Source organism: Morchella sextelata (genome assembly GCF_020137385.1).
Source record: "Morchella sextelata strain SCLS chromosome Unknown scls_8, whole genome shotgun sequence".
In the NCBI taxonomy this organism is placed as follows: Eukaryota; Fungi; Ascomycota; class Pezizomycetes; order Pezizales; family Morchellaceae; genus Morchella; species Morchella sextelata.
In genome coordinates, this window is record NW_025408623.1 from 5,732 (window position 1) to 29,974 (window position 24,243).

Consider the following 24,243-nt stretch of genomic DNA (forward strand, 5'->3'; position numbering starts at 1 on the left):
CTAAGGCAAGAACGGGGACTGTGGACTATGGACTATGGATGGTTGTACCTGGTCTAGTATACCGGGTAAACCCTATGACGTAGTGCAAACCAAATAGTATTCGTAACTGTGAAGTACAGAGGTTGCATAAAGAGAAAAGGAAAAGAAAGAGAAACAAGAAATCATGAAACAACGCCCCCCTTATATATCCATACGCTATCACAATGCTGACTCATACTCTCGCATAACAGAAACAGAAAGAACATAATAGAAACCCGCTTCGCTAAACCCAACCACACTACATAACCCTTCCTCTTCGTACCCTAACACCTCGCATGACCAAACCACATGGCTGCCATTACAGATTTAACCTGCCCCCATCTCTTCTTGTATGATTGGTGAAGGCTGTTGTTCTTGAATAGTATTTTCTGAGAATACAAAACCGAAAAATTCCACTTCCCCCAGTCAATTTTCTGAGATGGGAGCCAAGGATATCCAAACTCTTGCATGGAATTTTTAAATCCCATTCCCTCCATGCCCTTATCACCATAAATGCCACCAATGCACTTGTCATGCCATAATCCAGCCTCTCTACTGATATCACGACCTCCATAACAAATTTCAATATTCTCAAAAACATCACCATGAAACGAGTGTGTTCCCATGAAACTGTTGTACTTGCAGGTGTGAGGCTCATTGTATACTCAAATCCAAATGCGAATTTGTTGATATTTGATTTCAGATACTCAAATATTTCAGGAGTGGGATGAGCCCAGAATGGCCTGTCGAAAGTGGGATTGGAATTGTGAATTATCTTTGGTGTTTGATCCGAAAGGTATTGACTGATCTTGAACAATAAGGACATAGTGACGCGATGTTCCTCTCTTATCCCATAGGACTTCATGCAATCCGATTTCAATGCTTCATGACATCTCATTTTGGAAGTGTAATATGCTTTCTGTACTGAATTGGTTTCCCACTTTGAACCACCACCAGCTGCAAACCAAGAGGATTTCAAATAAGGATCAACTGCCAACCCTTCCAATGCGTCATTTTGGAATGGATATGTCTTCGCTGCATTGAATATCTCATGTGTAATAGTGTAAAATTGAAAATACACTAATCCCGCTTTTCGAAATACACTTTTTTGAGTTGGTGTGAAGGACATGCTAGCTGTTTCATTGCTTAATGCCCACTGGTAAAACACAAACTGATTGGCTTTGATAAAATCCACTTTTGAAATCAAAGTGTTATAGTTTTGAAGGCAACATTTACGCCAGAGATAGGTGATTGGGGTTGCTGAAATTGCTGGTCCCTCAATGTGGTTGGGGAATATTGAGAAAGGAGGACACTTTTCCACATATTCCTTCCCGTAATCCAACCAAGTATACTTGGGATCCAAGTATTGGTTATCACAACTGTGACTCCAGAGATGCAAAAATGAATTGAAACAATCATTTGGATTCTCCTTCTTGGTTATCAATTTCAAATCCTTTCCATCAAGCAGAATAACCATATTTTCGAAATCATGTAATCCCGCATTATTACATCTTGATTTCATTTTGATCCAAATTTCATCCAAGTACTGTGGAGCAATGAGGTGGGTAATCAACTGTGTGGCGCCTGAGGTTTTCGTTTTTCTTGATCTGTTCTCTGTACCAGCCGCATATGCATTGAGTTTTGCCTTTTCTATTGAGGAGGGAAGATGTTGAAGTCTGTCTGGAGGACAACATTCATGGACTGCAGGGAGAAATACAGAATCATAAAATCTTTGCAATTCTTTTTCTGTCAGGAAATTGTTGTCCTTGTCTGGGTGGTATAGGTTGGGGAAGAAAATGAAAATATTCAATTCAGTAAATTGAAATATTCTGCCCAGAATGAGATGCGGGATTTTCTGAATTGGAAGTGTATTATTTCGTTTCGTTTTTGGGTTGGTAACAGAGAGTTGTATGTGAAGGTTTTGTTGAATGTTGAGATGTCTGGGAGGAAAGAAAAAGACCCTTAATCCTCTTTTTGCAACAGCCAAAGATTTAGGTAATGCCAATACACTGTCAATGTCAAACATAGTATGGATTTGCAATTCTCGATTTTGAATTGTTGGTGGTTCCAATGCAAATGAGATTTTGGGTGGAGGAGAGCCTGTTGTTTTTGAGATACCACAAAAAACTGTTCTGAATTCATTTGGTGTAAGATTGTTTTCCGTGCCTTTATAAAATGATGCCTTGTTCAAAACGTATGGTATTTCAACTCCAAGGGATTGGGGTGTAACTCCCAATGGTGGGAGAATTTCGGTTTTTGACTGCTTGGGACTTTTGATGTCTTGTTGCGAATGTATTTCTTGACCACAGCCTTGGAAACTGTGTAGTTGTTGTACCAAAAACTCCACCACCCTCTCCACTGTACTTTCTCTCTGTTTTTCCAATTCTGAAATTTCATTCACCGTTCCAACACCAAACTGTTCCTCATACTCCTCCTCCTCCTCCTCCTCCTCATCCTCAGTTTCACTGAAAATGTAGGAGGAATCTGATTGAATTGAAACCGGGATATGTATTGTAGGAGTTGATTCTGAAATATCGTTGAAATCTGAAATGAATAATCAGTCAATCATAGAATAGAATTATTTCGAATTTGATGTAATGTATGTAAGTACCTCCTTCCTTATCCTGCTCCTCATACTCCTCCTCATCCTCATCTGAAATAGTATTACAATCAGTCTGACTGAAAGTGTAGGAGGAATCTGATTGTCGTGAAACGGGGATATGTATTGTTGGTGTTGATTCTGAAATATCTTTGGGATCTGAAAGAATAATGAGTAAATCATACAACAGAATTATTTCGAATTTGATATATGTAACTACCTCCTTGAATATCTGCTACAAGGTTTGCAGAAAAAGGGATTGATATTCCATGAGATACTATTGCAGTATTGGTGGGCGAAATATCGTACTTGGGATTTGGGATTTCATATTTCAAATCTTCGGAATTCTGCAAGAATACTGGTATTGAACTTGTTGTTAATACTGGATTGGGTACTTTGTTGTTACCTGTTTATTATCAGTAAGCTGAATTTGAATTGTATTGGACCTAAAGTTACCAATCAAAGTTGAGGTGGAATTGTTTATTTTTCTCCTGGCTTTTTTTCCTGTTGGAACTTCTATTTTCAACTGGTGTTTTTTTGGGCTTTGTGGGAGAGAATCATCAGAGTCATCCAAACATAATGGCAACATCTGTTTGGTAATCCTGGCTTGTTTTTGCCGTTGTTGGAAAAGGTTAACTGATTTTTTGTTCGAAACCATTTTGTGAAATATGCAGAACTGAAATATTAGAAATTGTATTTGGTGGTTAGAATTTCTTTGAGAGGATTGAGAAGTATGTAAGGGTTTGGATGAGAATGTAGATTATATATATGTCATATTAACAGTACCATTATAGGACAACCATTACCATTATAGGGCAACCATTACCATTATAGGGCAACCATTACCATTATAGGGCAACAATTACCAATCGCATGCATGAACTTCAAAATTAACAAAATAATCGAATACATCGTAATATTAAAATACTTTAAACAAAACACTATTTATGTATAATTGATACAGAAGTATTCATAAACAATTGGAACCATCAATTTTCATGCATTTTGTTTTTGCGAATTTCTAAATATAAATAAAATCCAAACAGGTAACTTGAAGTAAAAAAGGTTACCTAATTTGGACGGGAGTGTATTACTGACATGTTTTCAAAATACGCATTTAAAATAATATGCATTATCTCAAATACAGTATTGCAATACTTATACCAAATTCTTACTAATATAAAAAATATATTGAGTATTTGATCACATCTCTTCTACAGGGTAAAAAGCACACTTTCAACTTACGGTTATCATTGCTCTGGAATATTACAATTTCGCTAGGGTAAAATCATCACCCAACTCCGAATGAAACTTGAGGTCAACGACGATCGATTCCGCAACGAGGCAGCAAAGGTTATCTATGCCGTAAGCTGCTTGGAAGGAATGGCCCTTGATCAGGTCATTCTACTCTTTAACGCTAACTCTCCTGCCGAATTCTCCTCCGTCACCGTTTTCGTCGTCTACCTATAAGTCTTGTTTGGAGCACCAGATATCCGGCGTACTGCGAGCCGCCAACTCTTCACCCTGAAGCAAGGCAAAGGTGACTTCGTCACCTATTACTTACTGTTCCTCCGTATCGTCGCCTACCTACACTACAACGAAGGAGCCAAGATAGACGGCTTGGCCGAAGGACTATCGGAAGATCTGAAGGATGTCATGCTATACCGGATGGACAGGCCTAATACTCTAGAGGCATAAGCGACTATGTTAATGACAATCGACTACCGGATTCGGAGCCGTAAGATCCAACAACGTGCCATCTGTGTCATTATGGGACAATTCACCGCCCCCACCGCTGTCGTACACCCATCTCATACCGCCGGAGGCCTCGCCCCAATGGACCTCTCCGCCCTCCAAACCTATCCCACTCAACGCTCTGCCACCGAACAACGATACACCTTTGTCAATGGACAATTCAAAACCTCCGCCGCGGAAAAACAATAGCAAATGGATAACAATCTCTGTATGTACTATGCCAACCCTGACCATCTCTTCGCCAACTGCCCCTCTGCCAATCGCCAATGTGGCAAGCAACCGGTCATGAGGGTTGGTCTCCTTGCACCAGCTCATACTGCCGCCGACCCTGCTGTCCTGCCGATCGCTAGTTCGGCCTGCTCCGAGTCGGGTTTCCAATAGTCCCGGACTTGATGAATGGCCTCTGACCGGGACCTCCTAATGTTTCTGCTTTGTCTGTGTTCTCTATCTGCGGCTTCTCGGTATCGTATGTGGAGGAAAAATTGCATGGGGATCATTTTGCTGCTGCTTGTAGAATTGTAAACAATAAAATATCCATTCAAACTCACACATTGATTGATACCGGTTGCTTCGGGCTTGCATTCATTGATGAAACATTCGCGTGCCATAAGAACCTCCGCTTTCTCCCCTCAAATCAACCCGCACTCTTGAAGTTATCGACGGTCGGCCCATATTCTCCAGATAGATCACCCCATATGCTACCTGCCAATGTCAATTGACTCCCACCACGAAACTATCCCCTTCTTCATTACCAAACTCGGCTCCTACCCACTCGTACTCGGGATCCTTTGTCTTCAACTACACGATGCCAAACTACAGTTTATAGACAATAGCATACTGTTCGACTCCAAATAGTGCAAGCGCAAGTGCAACTTCCCCGCGGGATTGGTTCCCATTAAAGGAATTCCACCACTGTTACGCTTCCAACTCGTCAGTTCAGCTGCCCTCTGCCGCTTTGCTGGAAGGGACAAAGTCCAAATCTTCAGCACAACTATACAGGAAATCGACCAAGTAATGGCCAAGGCCCTCAAGGAAGACTGGAGAGACCGAGTTCCAACCCGGTACAAGATGTTCGATGAGATGATGGACTAGAGGTTCGCTAATGAGATGCCACCATGCCGCCTCTATAACTACAAGATACCGCCCAAGGAAGGACAAGAACACCCGTTCGGGCCACTCTAGGATATGTTCCGCCAGGAACCTATCATGCTCAAGCAATGAATACAGGATAACCTGGAAAAAGGCTTCATACAGCCCAGCTTTTCCCCCACCGGTGCCTCCATCCTATTTATTAAAAAGACCGGTAGAACACGCTGTCTCTGCGTCGATTATCGTGGCCTCAATGAACTTACCGTAACAAACTGCTACCCACTGCCGCTTATCCGGGAAACTCTCGACCGCATTTCCAAAGCCACGTGATACACCAAACTCGACTTTCGCCAAGGGTAAAATAAGATCCGAATGGCTGAGGGTAAAGAATGGAAAACAGCCTTTCGTACACGTTACAGGCATTTCGAATACACAGTAATGCCTTCGGCCTTACCAATGAGCCAGCCACCTTCCAACACTTTATCAATGACAGCATCCTTGACTACCTTGACATGTTCTGTACAGCCTACCTTGACCATATTCTTTGCTATAGCGACACCCTCGAAGAATATCAGGTATACGTCGAAAAAATCTTGGAAGCGCTACAAAGAAATGGAGTACTACGGAAACGAGAGAAATGTGAGTTTCACACACAAAGTACTACCTACTATTGCTCATCATGGAACCCAATGGTATTAAAATGGATCCAAGGAAAGTGAATACAGTGAAGAATTGAACCGTTCCCAAAATAGTTAAGCATGTGCAAGCCTTCCTGGAGTTCCCCAAGTTTTACCGCTGATTCATATGTGGGTTCTCGGAACTGGCTTCTCCCTTACCAAACTGATACGCAAGGACATATCGTTCGGATGGACACCCAAAGCCCAAGCTGCCTTCAACGCCTTCAAGGGAGCCTTCACAACCGTCTCCATCTTTATCAATTTCGACCTCGAGAAGGAAATTACTGTAGACACCAATGTATCTGACTACGTCTCTGACGTGGACTCTCCCAATATGGAATGGTACTCTTTGACCCGTCTCATACTTCTCAAAAAAGTACTTTCCCGCCGAATACAACTACGAGATTTATGACAAAGTTTTACTGGCGATCATTCGATCATTTGAAGAATGGCGACTGGAGCTTAAGGGTCTGCACACCCAATCGCCGTCATATCCGATAATAAGAACCTCGAATACTTTATCAATTTTAAACAACTCAACCGGGGACAAGCACGCTGGGCGGAATACCTCTTACGGTTCAATTTTCTCATCAAGTACCGACTAGGGGAACAAGGAGGAAAACCAGATGCATTGACAAAGAGATCAGGAGATTTCCTTTGAGAGGGGGATAAAATGCAATTACACCAGAGTCAATTTATATTGAAAAAAGAGAATCTTGAAGCAAAGCTAAATTTGTTGGCGGGTTCTTTGTCAAATGAACCCGCTGAAAAGAACGCCTCACTGAGTACACTATTTGACGAAGGATATAATGCTGACCCACTCCAACAAAAGATACTGGACATGCGGAAAAAAAGTGAATGACAATCAAAGGACATATCACACGCCGAATGCACCGAGGTTGAATGCCGATTGCTCTACCGAGGTAGTATATATGTACCTTATCACGAACCTCTTAAACTCCGGATTCTCAAACTATACCACGACGCTGTCTCCGCCGGACACTCTGGGGGCGAAAAAACATTTGAACTCATCAGTCGACACTACTACTGGCCCCTTATGCGGAATTATATTGCCCGCTATGTTTGGAACTGCCACACCTGTCAACGAAGTAAACCCAACACTTATGGAAAACTCCGCGTACTTCGACCTTTACCAATCCCCGAACAACGATGGCAAGAGGTATCAATGGACTTCATTAATGGCCTACCGGAGAGCGAAGGTTACGACGCAATCATGGTAATTGTTGACCGATTAACAAAGAGGCGACATTTTCAACCCTCCAACACCACCGTCAACTCGAAGGACATTGCCGAGTTATAACTGCGAAATATATGGAAACTCTACGGGCTAGCCACATATGTCGCCTCCGAGCATGACACGCAATTGACAGCCAAATTCTGGAAGGCTCTCTGTAAATATATCGGCACCGAAGCAAGAATGTCCACCACCTTCCAACCGGAGAGCGACGCCCAAACTGAAAGACTGAACGCTGTAATGGAACAATATCTACGCGGATAGGTCTCTTATCAACAGGACGATTGGGTAAAATGGCTCCCTATGGCAGAATTCTCCGCCAACAATCAGGTTTCTGCATCCACCAAAGCCATACCATTCTTTGGGAACTGTGGCTTCCACCTCCGGTTGACAGTGACGATTAAACCGCTTGACAGGACCCCAACGAGCAACAATGCTAAGAACTTCACTTCGAAGATAAAAGAGCTCCACGAATACCTACCTTCCAATATCCGCACAGTACAAGATCAACAAGAGCAGGCCGTTCATACCAAACGAACGCCGGCTCCACGTTACGATATTGGCGACATGGTGTTTGTTTCAGCAAAAAACATCCGAACCACCCGTGACTCTCGAAAGTTAGACTGGAAGAAGCTGAGACCGTTCCCCATCAAGGAAATCATATCGTTATATGCATACTGAATCGACCTGCCTAGGAGCATGAAAATGCATCCCGTCTTCCATGTATCGCTGCTAGATCCCACTGCAAATGATCCCATCCCCGGGCAAATTCAACCAACACCCTCACCTATCATCATTGAACAGGACGAGGAGTACACAGTCGAAGAAATCCTGGACTCACGGGAAACAAAAAATAACAGCCTGCAATACTTTGTTAAATAGACAGGCTACACCTACTCCACCTGGGAACCCGCACCACACTACTACAATACCGCCGCTGTTGATATTTTCCACCCACGTTACCCCGACAAACCTGGACCGTTGGGAGAAAAAGTTAGGGTTAAGGCTCGCAGGAGTTCGCGCTTGAAGGGAGGGGCTACTTTCATAGATCGATTAGTTAATACACTGGGTTACGAGTAGTTGGATTAGTCGGAAAGTTCTATTGAGCTCTATCGGGTTCTGTTGATTTCAAAGGTATGAGTTTAGATTTGTTATCGCGGGGATTTCCTTGGGTATATTGGGAGGGTTCGTCCTCGCCTCTGTCCTCTTTCTCTTCTTTCTTTTGATATGCAACATCTTCTGTACCTACACTGTCGATTACTATATAATATCACTTCATATTCCTTTGTCATGAAGCCCACCATGCTGCTGCTTCCCTTATCCCGTTGACCCTTACTAACGCTAAAGTCCTTCAGAACACCTATCGCAGGTTCCCAGGCCAACCTCTACTGTCTCCTTCGTACTTTATGGAATCCTCGCTATTCGTCCCCTTGAGACAATACCACAGACTACTAATTAACGCTGAAATGAAAACCCAAAGAGATGCCCAATTTGAAGTCCAGATCGATACAATTTGATGTCCAAATTGATGAACAAGTTGATGCTGAAATAGACGACCAAAACTATTCCTAATTCAATATCGAATCAATAAATAAACAGACCAAATACAGGCAGTCTGGCTGGGAATCTCTCAAGGGGGTGGGTGGTGAGTATTCCGCAGGGTACGAAGAGTGTAATAGGGGGCGGTATGGGAACTCGCAATAGGGGTACTACGGGACTCTAGCGTTGGTAAGGTTCGACGGGACACGGAGGAAGCGAGGCGGCGGTCTTCTTTAAAGAAAGAAGAGAATGGTGATATTGTATAGCAGTAAACGGCGTAGATACAGAAGACGTTGCGTAAAGAAAGAAGAAGAAAAAGAACGAGAAGTACAAACAACCCCCTTTAATATACTCAACGAAATCCCAGCGATGACAAATCCAACATGACTCATACATTAACAATCAACAGAACCCGATAGAACCCAATAGAACCTTTCTGACTAAGCCAACTCTTCGTAACCCCGTTCCTCCACTAATCGATCCATGAAAGTAGCCCCTCCCTTCAAGCGCGAGCTCCTGCGAGCCTTAACCTTAATCTTGCCTTCCAACGGTCCAGGTTTGTCAGGGTAATGTGTATGGAAGATATCGACGGCGGCGGTATTGTCGTGGTATGTGACGGGTTCCCAGGTAGGGTCGGTATAGCCTGTCCATTTAACAAAATATTGCAGGCCAGTATTCCGTAATTCTTGCGAGTCCAAGACTTCCTCAACTGCATACTCCCCCTCCTGCTCAACGATAATATGTGGGGGTGGTGGTTGAATTTACCCCGGTACAGGATCGTTTGCAGTGGGGTCTAGCAATCATACATGGAAGACGGGGTGCATTTTCATACTCCTAGGCAGGTCAACTCGATACGCATATGGCGATATAATTTCTTTAATGGGGAACGGTCCCAGTTTCTTCCAGTCCAGCTTCCGGGAGTTACGCATGGTTCGGATGTTTTTTGCTGAAACAAACACCATATCGCCGATATCGTACCGTGGAGCCGGCGTTCATTTGGTGTTGACGGCCTGCTCTTACTGATCTTGCGCCGTGCGGATGTTGGAACGTAGGTACTCATGAAGTTCTTTCATCTTCGAGGTGAAGTCTTTAGCATTGAGACTCGGTGGGGTCCTGTCGAGCGATTTAATCGTCACTGTGAAACGGGGGTGGAATCCATAGTTCGCGAAGAGTGGTGTAGCTTTAGTGGATGCGGAGATCTGGTTGTTGGCGGAGAATTCTGCCATAGGAAGCCATTTTACCCAATCGTCCTGTTGGTAAGAAACATACCCACGTAGATATTGCTCCATCACAGCATTCAGCCTTCGGTTTGGCCGTCGGTCTCCGGGTGGAAGGCGGTAGACATCCTTGCTTCGATGTCGAGGTGTTTACAAAGAGCCTTCCAAAACTTGGCTGTAAATTGGGTATCACGGTGGGAGGTGACGTGTGTGGGTAGCCCGTGGAGCTTCCATATGTTTCGCAGGTATAGTTGGGCGACGTCTTCGGAGTTGATAGTTGTATTACAGGGGAGGAGATGTCGCATCTTCGTTAACCGGTCAACAACTACCATAATTGCATCGTACCCTTCACTCTCCGATAGTCCGGTAACGAAGTCCATTGATACCTCCTGCCATGGTTGTTCGGGAATCGGTAAAGGTCGAAGTACGCCGAGTTTTCCGTGGGTATTGGGCTTGCTTCGTTGACAGGTGTGGCAGTTCCGAACGTAGCGGGCAATATAATTCCGCATAAGGGGCCAGTAGTAGTCTCGACTGATGTGTTCGAATGTTTTTTCGCGTCCCGGATGTCCAGCAGAGGCAGCGTCATGATAAAGTTGGAGGATTCGGAGCTTAAGAGGGTTGTAATCGGGGACATATATGCTGCCTCGGTAAAGTAATCGGCCTTCAACCTCGGTGCATTCGGCGAGTGATATGTCCTTTGATTGTCGTTCATCTTTGTTCCGCATATCCAGTATCTTTTGTGGACATGGGTCAGCGCTATATCCTTCATCGAACAGTCCATGCAGTGAGGCCTTCTTTTCAGCGGGCTCGTTTGAGAAAGAACCCGCCAACAAACTTAGCTTTACATCAAGGTTCTCCTTCTTTAATACCACTTGACTCTGATGCAATTGTCTTTCATCCCCCTCTCCAGGGAGATCTCCTGATCTTCTTGTCAACGCGTCCGGTTTCCCTCCTTGTTTCCCTGGTCAGTACTTAATGACAAAATTAAACTGTGACAGATATTCTGCCCACCGTGCTTGTCTCCGGTTGAGTTGTTTGGTACTCATAAAGTATTCGAGATTTTTATGATCGGATATGACGGCGATTGGGTGTGCAGCTCCTTCAAGTTCCGGTCGCCATTCCTCAAAAGACCGAATAATTGCCAGTAGTTCCTTGTCGTAAATCTCGTAGTTGCATTCGGCGGGGGAGTGCTTTTTTGAGAAGTATGCGACAGGTCAAAGGGTAGAAGTGTCATTGTATTGGGAGAGTACGCCGGCAGAGACATAGTCAGATGCGTCAGTTTCCACGGTGATTTCTTTCTCGGGGTCAAAATGAGTAAGAATGGGAGCCGTGGTGAAGGCTTCTTTCAGGGCGTTGAAGGCGGTTTGGGCTTCGGGTGTCCATCCAAATGATATATCCTTACACGTCAGTCTGGTAAGGGGAGAAACCACTTCCGAGAATCCACGTATAAATCGGCGGTAAAAGTTAGCAAAACCTAGAAATGCTTGCACATCCTTAACTGTTTTGGTGACGGTCCAATTCTTCACTGTCTCCACTTTTCTCGGGTCCATTTTAATACCATTGGGTTCGATAATAAGGCCGAGATAAGTGGTGCTTTGTGTATGAAATTCGCATTTCTCCGTTTTCAACAGTACTCCATTTCTTCATAGGGCTTCCAGGACCTTTTCGACGTGTATTTGATGTTCCTCGAAGGTGTCGCTGTAAATAAGAATATCGTCGAGGTAGGCTGTGCAGAACATATCGAGGTAGTCGTGGACGCAATCATTAATGAAATGTTGAAAGGTGGCTGGTGCATTGGTAAGGCCGAAGGGCATCACCGTATATTCGAAATGCCCGTAACGCGTTCGGAAGGCTGTTTTCCATTCTTCACCCTCAGCCATTCGGATCTGGTTGTACCCTTGGCGAAGGTGAAGTTTGGTGTACCACTTGGCTTTGGAAAGGCGGTCGAGAGTTTCCCGGATGAGTGGCAGCGGGTAGCGGTTTTTGACAGTGAGTTCGTTGAGGCCACGATAATCGACACAGAGGCGGAGTGTTCCATCGCCCTTTTTAACAAATAGGACAGAGGCACCGGCAGGCGAAGAGCTGGCCTGAATGAAGCCCTTCTGGGGGTTGTCCTGTATGTATCGTTTAAGCACAATGAGTTCCTCACGGGACATACCATAAAGTGGTCCAAAAGGGGGCTCTTTCCCTTCCTTAAGCGGTATCTTATGATCGTAGGGGCGGCGAGGCAGCATCTCGTTAGCGAATTCTTCGTCCATCATTTCATAAAACCTCTTATATTGGGTTGGGACTCGGATTCTCCAGTCTTCCTTAGGGGCCTCGCCCATAGTTTGATCTATTTCCTCAATAGTTGTACTAAAGATTTGGAGTTTGTCCATTCGAGCAAAGCGACAAAGAGCAGCTGAACTGATGAAGTGGAAACGGGGCGGTGGTGCAACCCCTCTAATGGGAACGGGTATCGCGGAAGAGTTGCACTTGCGTCTGCAGTGTTCGGAGTCGAACAGTATACTGTTGACCTTAAACCGTAATGTGACGTCATGCAATTGGAGCCAGGGGATTCCGAAGAGGAGTGGGTATGAGCCGAGCTTGGTGACAAAGAAGGGGATAGTTTCATGGTGGGAGTCAATTGATAGCGGTAGGTAGCAGAGGTGGGTAATTTGTCCGGAAGATATGGGCCGTCCGTCGATGACTTCAAGAGTGCGGGGTGATTTAAGGGGGAGAAATGGGAAGTTGTTATGGCGCGTGAATGTTTCATCAATGAATGCGAATCCGGACCAACCGGTATCAATCAATGCGTGAGTTTGAATGGGTATTTTATTGTGTATAATTTTACAAGAAGCAAAAAAATGATCCCCATTCAATTAATCCTCCACAGACGATACCGAGAAGCCAGAGATAGAAAACGCAGACAAAGGAGAAACATTGGAAGGTCCCGGGCAGGGGCCATTAATCAAGCCCGGGACTACTGAAAACCTGACCCAGAGGAGGCGGGACTAGCGACCGGTGGAGCAGCGGGGTCGACGGCCGTATGGCTGGGTGCGAGGAGGGCGCCTCTCATAACCGGTTGGTTACCGCGCGGGCGATTGGCAGAGGGGCAGTTGGCAAAGACATGACCGGAGTTGGCGCAGTACATACAGAGATTGTTGTACCTTCGCCATTGTTTTTCGGCGGCAGAGGTTTTGCGTTGTCCATTGATAAAAGTGTATCGTTGTTCGATGGCAGGACGTTGAGTGGGGTGGCTTTGGAGAGCGGAGAGGTCCATTGGGGCGAGGCCTCCAGCGGTATGAGATGGGTGTGCGACAGCAGCGGGGGCGGTGAATTGTCCCATTGTATTCCGAATGGCCCGTTGTTCAGCTTTATGCCCCTGAACCTGGTTGTCAATTGTCATTAACATGGTGGCATATGCCTCTATGGTGTTAGGCCTATCTGCCTGGTATGTTATGGCGTCCTTCAGGTCTTCCGACGGTCCTTCGGTCAGGGCACCGATCTTGGCTCCTTCATTGTAGTCTAGGTAGGCCACAATATGGAGGAACTGCGAGTAATAGGTGGCGAAGTCCCCTTTCCCTTGCTTCAGGGCGACGAGTTGGCGACGGGCGGTATTCTGGGGATCTGGGTCTCCAAACGAGGCTTCCAGGTGGGCAACGAAGGCAGTGATGGACGAAAAGGGGGCAGCAGGGTTAGCGTTAATGAGTGGAACGACCTGGTCAAGGGCCCTTCCTTCCAAGTGACTGACGGCATAAATAACCTTTGCTGCCTCGTTTCGGAACCGATCGTGGTTGACTTCAAGTTTCATCCGAAGTTGGGTGATGAATCTGGGGAGCTTGGTGCGGGTGCCATCGAATTTTTCAGGGTCTGGAAACTTTTCAGACCTGAAGGTGGGGACAGGAGCAGGTGGGGGAGCAGCGGCAACGGGGACAGCGACGGTAGGGGCGGAGGAAGATAAGCGAGCGGTCCAATGCTCTCCTGAGCCATTAAAAAAAAAATTCAACCCCTCTCACACCCTCCTGACATATAGGGAGCCCTCTCATTCTCTCCTGAGCACCCAGCTGCTCTCCTGACATCCCAGGAGAACCTCGGAAAAGACTCTAACAAGGCGCAGTGGGATTTAGTAACCCAAACCCAAACACATAGTAATATATTAGCATACAAAATTTCTGATGGAGCGTAGAGACAATGTATTTATTTATCCATATCCACGAAAGGAATTCCTACCGTTTATTCCTCCTATGCCCTTGGTTAGGCTTCAGAAGGCATTGGTGTAATATCTACTGCCTCACTTAGCCCCTCTACCCTATCAACTAGCCATAGTGACACACCAATGTTGTCCACGTTGCTATGCTCGACCGTAGCTCTGTCTCCCTGAGCTTTGCGATGGGCTTTTGCAGCCCTCCACGCCATGATATCTACTGCCAATGCCTCATCATCTTCCTTCTGCCCCAGCTTCGATATCAACTCCCTGGGCCCTCGTACTTCCTCAAAATATATAGTAATGTTATTAGTACATTCAGCACCATGTCTAGTTACATAGCGATGTTGACCTTCTCTTCAATCGTTTCTCGTATCACTTCTAGAGTGCCCACTTAGGTCTGTACACTTCTCTGCTTCCATATATTCATCATCCTAGAATACGTTCCTTGACATTGACAAGTCAGCAGGAGCCTTTCACAGGGTTGGAGACGCCTTAAACATGATATCCATATTCTGCCTTGGGTTGAAGTGCACACCTTCTACGTAATCTCCAGTCGTCCAACATCAGAGAACAAACTAGATTCCGGTACAGACCAGGCATATGAATGCCGGAGAAATACCATCGACGAAATCAGGATCCTTTGCATCACGCATCTTGTCGCCTTTGTAATACTTCAGAAATATCACGTCCAGGATTTCTGGAGCCCAGAAGTATCAACGGCCTCCCTGAAGTCTGTTAGAGCCTTCTAAAATGCTAATCAAAGACAAGAAATGTTTACCGAATAGTTGTCAGGGTCATTGATGAGGCGGTCCTTTTCGAGTAGATAATTGACTTTGGTGGCCCATTTCTCAGCTGTAAGAAGCTCATTCATCCCATACAGGACGAACTTCGCTATATAGTCTTTGACAGCATAAATAAGGTGTGATCTCACTCGTGAAGATACGATTTGAACCTAGTCGTATAAGCAAGGGCTCCCTGAGCCTTATGGAAGGCTTTAAACCTATTCACACCTGTTCTATTACTTTTAGTCAGATTTAAAGTGGTATTAAAATGATCGCTTGCTTCTGCCTAAAATTTTCGAATATTAACCATAAGAGAGTCAGGTTGTGGCCAAGGTTCCTCAAGCAGTGTATAACACCGGAGAAGCTCTCCGATGTGTTTAATTATTAGCTTGTATTCTGGCAACTTGCTATACGACCTGCCAACTAACTCCGGCCCAGGTGTTCCATGCACGGATGGGAAACCATGATATTGGGTAGCCGGAGGGGTACGATATGACTGTGAAGCCGCTGGTGTACGATAAAGCTCATGCTCATGTCGTAAGGTGCTTAACGAACCAACCGAGGAATTTGGAGATGTAAAGATTGCTCTCTCGAAAGCTTGCCCGGCCCTCAGGGGGTGCTGTTGCATCGTCGGTTTGGGTGGATTAACTGCATCACGATTGCCATACTTGTACGATAAGTATAGACAAATCAAAGAGTATAGTGGGCACATACCTGCGTTATTTTCACCGGGACAGAGAAAGAAGCAATTGCTTCTTCTACTGGCCTACTTGATCTCTTACGGGAGGCCACAAGATCCCTAACGGAGGCTACAGGAGCCTCCACTGCTCTTTTTCTGAGCCGTGATCCCTATTTTGGGGGAGCCTGAAAATGTCTTCATTCTGGGGGAGTCTGAGATAGTATTCATCCTGAGGGGGGCATTTGTAATGACCGGTTAGATGGTGGTGGTAGTGGGGAGGGCCTACATTCAGAGAGGGGACTTGGTGTTAGTCGGGGTGGAGCTAGGATTGGTGGTGGAGGTGGGAGAATCTCATCTCCAGGTTCATCCTCATCATAGTCAACCACATAGTCATAGTCATCTTCATATATCTACAGGGCAGCGTCGTCCTCCTCTGAATGATCGTCAAGTCTGATCCACCCACGTGAGGAGTATTCCACCACTGCTTGGCCCTCAGGATAGCTATCAAAACTCTCTACAAAGCTCGGTGGGCCGTTATCAAAATCTGTGTCCACCTCTGTTGTCGATCCAGAAACTATAGAGTTTATAGAATCGAAAGAGCTGGCCGCACTGGAAACACTCATTGCACCCCGTAAGTGTTTATTAACAGAAGACGAAATTGAAGCACGCTGACTGGGTCTATCGGGAACTGAACGTTTCTGTTATTTTGGTCTGGGAGGCATGCTTGCCGTGCTGGTAGTGGAGCAGAATATGCATCCCGAAAATCTTGACAAAGGCCCTCGGGGCCTCTACTATATAATACCCGAAAAGCACCGGTAACTGCCTCGAGGAATCAACTCCGCTGTCAATAAAGGGTACTTTTAGTTTATTGCCGGCGGCTGTAAAAATATGGCATTGCGACATCGGTTATGTATGGTAATTACTCATGTATAAGGGATGACTTATAGTTGGAATAAGGAGGCTTAGCGCTAGGATTATGTAATCAGGGGATCACGTGGTACTAAGAACTATCTGTATATAAGGAGCAACAAACTCCCATAGTTGTCGCTGGAACTCAGCGGCGCAATAGTATCTTCTTTGCACTAAAAACATATTCCTCACAAAGGTCACGTGTTCAAACCCTCCTCAAGTCGTCTATTCTCCCACACTCCAACTCACAGGTTATGAGCCCGGGTTCTGCCAAATAGAATCCGCACTACACCATCGCCACCTCGCTTAACTCAACAATACTTCATACAACATCATGCCTTCAGAAGGAGAATCGTCATCCAAGGCTGCTGAGATCAAACCCTCAGAGACAACAGCTACCAGTAACATTCGTCTCAAGTTTGATGGACTCCCTAAACTACAAGGGCAATCCAACTACCAAACTTGGGCGAGTGCCTGGAGGATAACGTTCGACGCTGTAGACTGGTGGGAAGCGTTGAGCATCGAGAACCCTGACGAGAATGACACCGAACTCAGCAAAACCGAGATAAAGAAGGCTCGTAAACAAATGCACAGCCTTCTCATCTCCGCTGTATGCGAAGAAATACAACCAACAGTCGTCTCCGCCGAAAATGCATTCTACGCATGGAAGGCGCTCAAAGACCTCTACGATCGTGTCTCACCCAACACCACGATCACCCTCCTCAGCCGCGTCCTAGACACGAAGATGCAAGAAGGCGGATCACTGACCGAGCATCTCGCGACCTTCGATGCGAACTGGAATACTCTCAAGTCCAGATGCCAAAGCGCAGACCACAAACTCGCTCAGGCTCTCCTACCCCTCACCAAATCCAACGAAGCTATGGCGGCATTCCTCCTAAGCTCGCTACCCAAATCGATGAGCAACGTCGTCGACAACATCCAGACCAAACAGGATGTTACCTACGAAGACGTGCGCCAACGACTACAGAACCTGGATGAGGTAGCCCCTCAAACAGGGAACAAAGTGCTCCATACCAGGAGTACCACAAGCGACAAGGAATGCACCTGGTGCAAGAAAAGGGGACAGCCTTACAAAGGCCACGAGTACACGGAGTGCAGAAAGCTCAAGGAACAGAACAAGAACAGAAAGGGAAGGAGAAAGGACAACTCAGCATCGGTTGTAGTAAATGACTCTACAACCACTATCTGTATGGTACGCCACGACAACTCCCAACCCCTTACTTGGATCCTTGATTCTGGAGCAACCTCTCACGTCACACCCTTCCAAGACCAACTCATCAACATCCAACCTCACACCGGCAATGTCCGAACAGCTGATGGAACCAACCACGCTGTCACCGGAATGGGAAGCGCTAGTTTCAGCTGCAACCTTCCCGATGGAAGCAGATCTTCCATACTCCTCACCGATGTGCTGTTGGTCCCAACCTTGGGAAATGTGGGATTGGTCTCCGAAACCGTGCTCGACAAAAAGGGATTTAGAACGGAGTCAGGAGGAGGAAGCAAGTTGGTTACAAAAGAAAAGAAAGGAATAATTTGGGCAAAATTGGAAAAGGGACTTTGGAATGTACAAGTAGTTAGCAATACAGTTCGTTTGACCTCTTACGATGAATGGCATCAAGCGTTAGGCCACCCTGCGACACTAGAAAACTTGTATCACGACATTCAAAGGCTGCCTCCCAAACCAGAAAGTTTCCACTGCAGTCAATGTGCACTATCAAAAAGCGTACATAAGAAACCTGCACCAATTAGTACTAGATCCAAACGACCATTCGAACTAATCCACTCCGATCTATCTGGAAAGTTCAGTATACAGTCACAAGGAAAAGCTCAGTACTATATGTCCTTCATCGATGATTTCACCCGCTTCGCATGGATATACCTCCTGAAACAGAAAGAAGACGCAAAAAAGGCCATCAAGGACTACGTTACAAGGATCGAGAAACAGTATAGTACAACAATACTGAGATTCAGAACGGATGGTGGTGGTGAATACATCAACAAGGACATAACGAACTACTTCGATTCACAAGGAATAGTTCACGAACAGACTCCCCCATATACTCCTGAATCTAATGGAGTTGCAGAACGATTCAACAGGACGGTAACCACAATGGTCAGGTGCATGATCATGGACCACCCTAAATCGTTATGGGGAGAAGCATACGCAACAGCTGTCTATCTCAAAAACAGGTTACCTCATAGTACGCTTAAGGGAAAGACCCCCTTTGAAGCTCTAAAAGGAACCAAGCCAAGTATACAACACCTTCAACCATTCGGCAAAAAATGCTACGTCCACATCCCAGAAAACTCTAGGCCAGCAGGAAGCAAACTAGCACCCCGAGCGTATGAAGGAATCATAGTTGGATACTCAGACAGTGATAAAATATACCGTATCTGGATAGGAACACAATATAGGGTAATTGAAAGTCGGGACGTCACATTCCCCCCTCCTGAATCAGGGGAAGTCTCAGTGGAACTCGACTTCATCCCCAGCCTGAAACCAGAAACGGCAAATGCACCATCAGACGACGGATACGAATCAGAAGACAGGTCTGATCCAGAACCCGAGTCAAATGCAATCGAAGAGAACCGTACAGAAATGCCAGGATTGTTCCCGGAATCACCGGAACTAGTTAGAAAACTACCACCGGCTACACCAGACAAGGGAAAACAACCTGCCGTACCTATGGGACAACCGCGAGACCCAAGAAACAACTGGGAGAAAATTCCAGCACCAGTTGTACCATTCAAAGGCTTCAAAGGAAAACCACTTGTGTCAACGACACCCAAAGGTACACCACCACAACCTCCAAAACGATCAGATCGAATACGCCAGCGAAAAAATAGAGAAATTGAAATGGAAGTACGAAGGAAAGAGTATGACGAGAAGGTATTAGAACAACAGAAGTTACTTACAAGTTATATCGAAGATGTGAAAGAAAATGGCCCAGGAAACAAAGCCACTGAACAAGAATTAATCGATCAATACAAAGAAGACTTCAGACGTTATAGGGCTGAGTTAGACACGGAATATGGAGACATATCCAAACTCCCCCCGAACTACCAAATACACCTCGTAACAGAACCTTCCACCTTCAATCAAGCTATGCAGAGCGACGATCAACACCTATGGAAAAAGGCGATACAGACTGAGAAAGACGCCCTTGACAAAGCCCACACCTGGGATATTGTCAACAGACCATCCAACCGAGCAGTAGTCAAAGGAAAATGGGTATTCAAAGTGAAACACAACGCGGACGGAACAATCGAGCGGTACAAAGCAAGGTACGTTGCTAAAGGCTTCACCCAAGTACAGTACCAAGACTACGATGAGACCTTCGCCCCCGTTGCACGATATGATTCTCTACGACTCCTACTGGCACTAGCTGCACACAACGGTTGGATACCACAACAAATGGACGTCAAGTCAGCCTTCCTGTATGGTGTACTCAAGGAGGAAATCTATATGGAACTGCCTGAAGGCTACAGGCAGGACAACAAGGTTTGTAAACTTCGAAAATGCATATACGGACTAAAGCAATCACCCCGTGAATGGTATGCTTGCCTAGCAGACTCCCTTCAACGGAAAGGATTCGTCCCAGCCAAATTCGACCCATGTGTCTTCATACATAAGAACCACCATCTATACATATCGGTGTATGTAGATGACATCATGATATTCGGACCCGACTCCCCATTCAGAAAAGAAATCAGACAACTACTCAAGGCAGATTTCGAATGTACGGATCTCGGTAATTCGAAGTTCATATTGGGAATAGAAATAACGGTAACCAACAACGGTATCACACTATCACAACGCGCATACATCAACAAGATCCTGGATAAATTTGGAATGAGTAACTGCAAACCAGTTGGCACACCACTCGAACCGAACCTCAACCTTCACAAAGGCGAACCGGAAGATCAAATCGAGAAACCAACTGAGTACCAATCCATAATAGGATCACTGATGTACGCGAGTATAGCTACCAGACCTGATATCACCCATGCCGTTACCGCTCTCTCCCAGTACTCCTCATGTCCAACCGAGGACCACCTACGAGCAGCCAAGCGAACTCTCCGTTACCTCAACGGAACCAAAGACTGGAACTTGTTCTACCCGAAGGGGAATACTAGAACACTCGACGGATTCTCAGACAGTTCCTACGCTTCAGACCTAGATGACAGAAAATCGTTCTCAGGATACGTGTTCAGACTAGGGAAGTCAGCCATCAGCTGGAGAAGCCGGAAGCAGAAATCAGTCGCAGTCTCAACAACAGAAGCCGAATATATGGCCCTGTCCCTCGCAGCTCGACAACTGGTATGGATTCGTAATGCCTTGCTCGAACTCCAACAACAATACCAGTACTTCATACACGCCGACAACACAGGTTCTATTGAACTCTGTCGGAACCCACGCATCCACGATCGGTCCAAGCACATCGACGTTCACTACCACTATACACGTGAACAACTCGAAGTCGGAACCTTCGAAATCCTCTACGTCCCTACCGAAGACAATGTCGCGGACATAATGACCAAAGGACTACCAAAACCAGCTCACCAAAAATTGTCAGAATTGATACGATGTGGCAAGTGAGGGGAAGTGTAAAAATATGGCATTGCGACATCGGTTATGTATGGTAATTACTCATGTATAAGGGATGACTTATAGTTGGAATAAGGAGGCTTAGCGCTAGGATTATGTAATCAGGGGATCACGTGGTACTAAGAACTATCTGTATATAAGGAGCAACAAACTCCCATAGTTGTCGCTGGAACTCAGCGGCGCAATAGTATCTTCTTTGCACTAAAAACATATTCCTCACAAAGGTCACGTGTTCAAACCCTCCTCAAGTCGTCTATTCTCCCACACTCCAACTCACAGCGGCTTCCATTTCTTTTTTGTATTTGAGGACTTTGGTAGCTGCGGTTGTGAATATTGATTCTAGGATATAGTTATCTTTGTTCGTTTTCTGGTTGGTGATGAGTTGGCAGTCAGGATCTTGGATTTTGGAGTTGATTTTGGTTCTGACATCGGGGGGGGTGTGATTAGCGGATCCCTGCTTGTCTCGATAACGAGTTCCCCATTGATTTTTGTGATTTGTGGTTAAACAGTGGGTCATCTTTAGGTTTTTGTTTCTGCTTGTTGGTGACTGTTGTGAATTCAGTCCCTGTATCTTGGGCGGCGGCGACAGCTTATGATTCGTGTTCGCTGCTGAATTAGGTTGGGCAGGGGGCACAGATATTTCAATTTCTTGCCTTTGTGTAATGGGGTGAGTCGGCTTGCAGCTGGGGCTGGGGGGGCTATGATCGGTCTGTGGTGGTTGGAATCGTTCTGTTGGGTCTGCTTCATTGAGGAGGTTTGGTGTTGTAGCCAGTGGAGTTTCTCGTTTATTATGTCAAGGTTCTTAGTTATTTCGAACATTTGTTTTACTGGGATGTTGAGGGTGTGTTTCAGAGCCCCATTTTGCTGGAAAATGAGTTGCTTGCTGGCAGTGTTATCGTGGTTGATTTGGTTGATGTTTTGTTTGATCCGTTCAATAGCGATGGTGACGGCGTTACTAACTACCCATAACATATAGTTCAGGTCTATTCTGGCGTTTGATTCCTGCAGGACAATCCTTGAGTAGATGTAGTAATATCGGGGTGTGTATTGTTCATTGTATGGGGCGTGTTCTGCGAAGATGAAGAATGGTTCATTGTTGAGTTGGATTTGTTCAATGATAGTAGATTGAGTTGATTGAACTTGTTGGGTTTGGTGAAACGTGGTGGTGCGAAAATCCCTGTGGGTAGGGTTGTCACGAAAGAGAAGTTCAGGAAGCCTTGCTGGGACGTGACAGATATCCTGGATTGGTTGAGGACAGGGGAGACTTGTGAAAGTCTTCTTTTCCTGCCTGCAGTGCTCGGTGGGGTAGAGGGGCGTAAGGGGGTTGGGTATATCAGGTTATAAGTTTTTGCTAGGGTCACGAAGGTTGTTTTCCTTTGTTAAGCAAGGGGTTTGGGACGGATAAGAGATCACAATTCAGGGACCAGAGTGTCATTAACTTAGCGTACAAACAGATTTGCGATAAGATTTTAGTATATTGTGCGGTCTATTGACATACAGGATCCTGTTTGCAAAACATTTTTATCGGTTTTGTTAGGATTGTAAGTTGTCGATGTTTTATATTAGAAGTTAGTTTATGAGTATATTTAAAAAATTTCTTTAAGTTTCGTGGTTAGCGGCTCTCACATAAAACTCACATGTTTCAAAAGAATTAAGTTTGTGGATCGGAAAAATATAATCCAGTGAGTTACCAGAAGTAATTCATTTGCTTAGTCATTTTGACCAACCCTAACAAGGGGATATGCAAAACCAGACTGCAACAATACACAATATGGAATCTCGGTCATGGATCGTCACTCACATATTGGGTTGCAGGTATTGCACATAGCGTTGTTTGAGATTGAAATCCGATTTAGTGTTACAAAACACACCGGGCGGTAACCTGGAGGTCAGAATCCGAGTTGGCGTAAGAAGACACAGCGGAGACAAGAAGTGGGATTCGCCCGATGCGGTGACCCGCAGTTCGGAATCCGAAATTTATGTATTCCATCGAAGCAGAGGATGGGGAAACGCGGCATCATTGAATTTCGTGCGCCGTCATGATCGTGGGCTCGAGACGGTGCGTTCGGTGCCATGCAGTCATCGATCGTTGTACCCGCCCGGTGAGTGGCGGTGCCGGGAGTGAACCAGGATGGGTCGCCAAGACTCACAGTGAGTTACCCTACTCAACAGCCCCCAACCACCACCTCCGCCCCCGCAATCACGACCACGACCCCCTGTACGCGCATACCTGATGATGGGAATGGACTCGGGTCGTCCTGTTCGACCCATAGCCACGGAGCCCGGAATTGTGGGGCGACGGTTCCCGGGCAACCTCAAAATCCTGTCCGACATTCGACTACTAGATTGTACAATGATATTGACGCGGATACTGACCAGCCGAGACGTAATCCATCACGGGAACGGAAACCTCCGGTCAGATACGAATACAACATTCAGCATGATACCACCATTGCAGAACCAACAAACTGTCGCCATGCGATCAACAGTCCTGTCTCCGAGAAATGGCAAAAGGCTATGGAAGTTGAACCAGACTCACTCGCTAGGAATAATACGTGGGATCTGATTGACACACCAGATTACCGAAAACTGGTCGACTGTAAATGGGTATATAAAATTAAACTCGGGCCCGATGGCAACCCCATTTGGTACAAAGCCCGACTTGTCGCAAAACGTTTCTCACGGGTGCCTGGTCAAGACTTTGATCAGACTTACGCCCCCGTCACCTGATACGAATCCATCAGACTGCTTCTTGCTCGCTGCCTTCGAACTGGCGGCCAATACGATCAGATTGAGATTACTAGCGCTTTCCCATACGGCGAACTCCGGAAAGAAATCTATATGAAATCTCCACCTGGCTACTCTACTCCCGGTAAAGCATGCAGACTTATTAAATGCATCTACA

At 45.7% G+C, this 24,243-nt stretch overlaps 8 protein-coding genes across 8 annotated transcripts; 4 read left to right on the forward strand and 4 right to left on the reverse strand.

Moving 5' to 3' along the window:
- Positions 1-2,212: 2,212 nt before the first annotated feature.
- On the reverse strand, positions 2,213-3,275 carry H6S33_012243 (uncharacterized protein; the record flags this gene model as incomplete). Its single annotated transcript, XM_044843681.1, has 4 exons — positions 2,213-2,562; positions 2,630-2,776; positions 2,838-3,023; positions 3,074-3,275. Coding segments are annotated over 4 exons (885 nt in total), but the record flags the coding sequence as incomplete, so codon positions are not given.
- Positions 3,276-3,922: 647 nt separating this feature from the next.
- On the forward strand, positions 3,923-4,087 carry H6S33_012244 (uncharacterized protein; the record flags this gene model as incomplete). The annotated part of the gene is made up of 1 exon (XM_044843792.1): positions 3,923-4,087. The coding sequence occupies one exon, from the start codon at positions 3,923-3,925 to the stop codon at positions 4,085-4,087; it is 165 nt and encodes a 54-aa protein (XP_044694893.1).
- Positions 4,088-4,321: 234 nt separating this feature from the next.
- On the forward strand, positions 4,322-4,561 carry H6S33_012245 (uncharacterized protein; the record flags this gene model as incomplete). Its single annotated transcript, XM_044843903.1, has 1 exon — positions 4,322-4,561. The coding sequence occupies one exon, from the start codon at positions 4,322-4,324 to the stop codon at positions 4,559-4,561; it is 240 nt and encodes a 79-aa protein (XP_044694894.1).
- A 1,289-nt stretch (positions 4,562-5,850) lies between these two features.
- H6S33_012246 (uncharacterized protein) lies at positions 5,851-7,459 on the forward strand (the record flags this gene model as incomplete). Its single annotated transcript, XM_044844014.1, has 3 exons — positions 5,851-6,036; positions 6,314-6,514; positions 7,010-7,459. 3 exons carry the CDS (start codon positions 5,851-5,853, stop codon positions 7,457-7,459), a joined length of 837 nt encoding a protein of 278 aa, XP_044694895.1.
- A 2,489-nt stretch (positions 7,460-9,948) lies between these two features.
- On the reverse strand, positions 9,949-10,158 carry H6S33_012247 (uncharacterized protein; the record flags this gene model as incomplete). Its single annotated transcript, XM_044844093.1, has 1 exon — positions 9,949-10,158. One exon carries the CDS (start codon positions 10,156-10,158, stop codon positions 9,949-9,951), a length of 210 nt encoding a protein of 69 aa, XP_044694896.1.
- A 71-nt stretch (positions 10,159-10,229) lies between these two features.
- On the reverse strand, positions 10,230-11,699 carry H6S33_012248 (uncharacterized protein; the record flags this gene model as incomplete). Its single annotated transcript, XM_044844104.1, has 3 exons — positions 10,230-11,101; positions 11,192-11,339; positions 11,400-11,699. The coding sequence occupies 3 exons, from the start codon at positions 11,697-11,699 to the stop codon at positions 10,230-10,232; spliced, it is 1,320 nt and encodes a 439-aa protein (XP_044694897.1).
- A 93-nt stretch (positions 11,700-11,792) lies between these two features.
- On the reverse strand, positions 11,793-14,547 carry H6S33_012249 (uncharacterized protein; the record flags this gene model as incomplete). Its single annotated transcript, XM_044844115.1, has 3 exons — positions 11,793-12,838; positions 13,123-14,112; positions 14,466-14,547. 3 exons carry the CDS (start codon positions 14,545-14,547, stop codon positions 11,793-11,795), a joined length of 2,118 nt encoding a protein of 705 aa, XP_044694898.1.
- Positions 14,548-17,042: 2,495 nt separating this feature from the next.
- On the forward strand, positions 17,043-21,329 carry H6S33_012250 (uncharacterized protein; the record flags this gene model as incomplete). Its single annotated transcript, XM_044844126.1, has 1 exon — positions 17,043-21,329. One exon carries the CDS (start codon positions 17,043-17,045, stop codon positions 21,327-21,329), a length of 4,287 nt encoding a protein of 1,428 aa, XP_044694899.1.
- Positions 21,330-24,243: the final 2,914 nt, after the last annotated feature.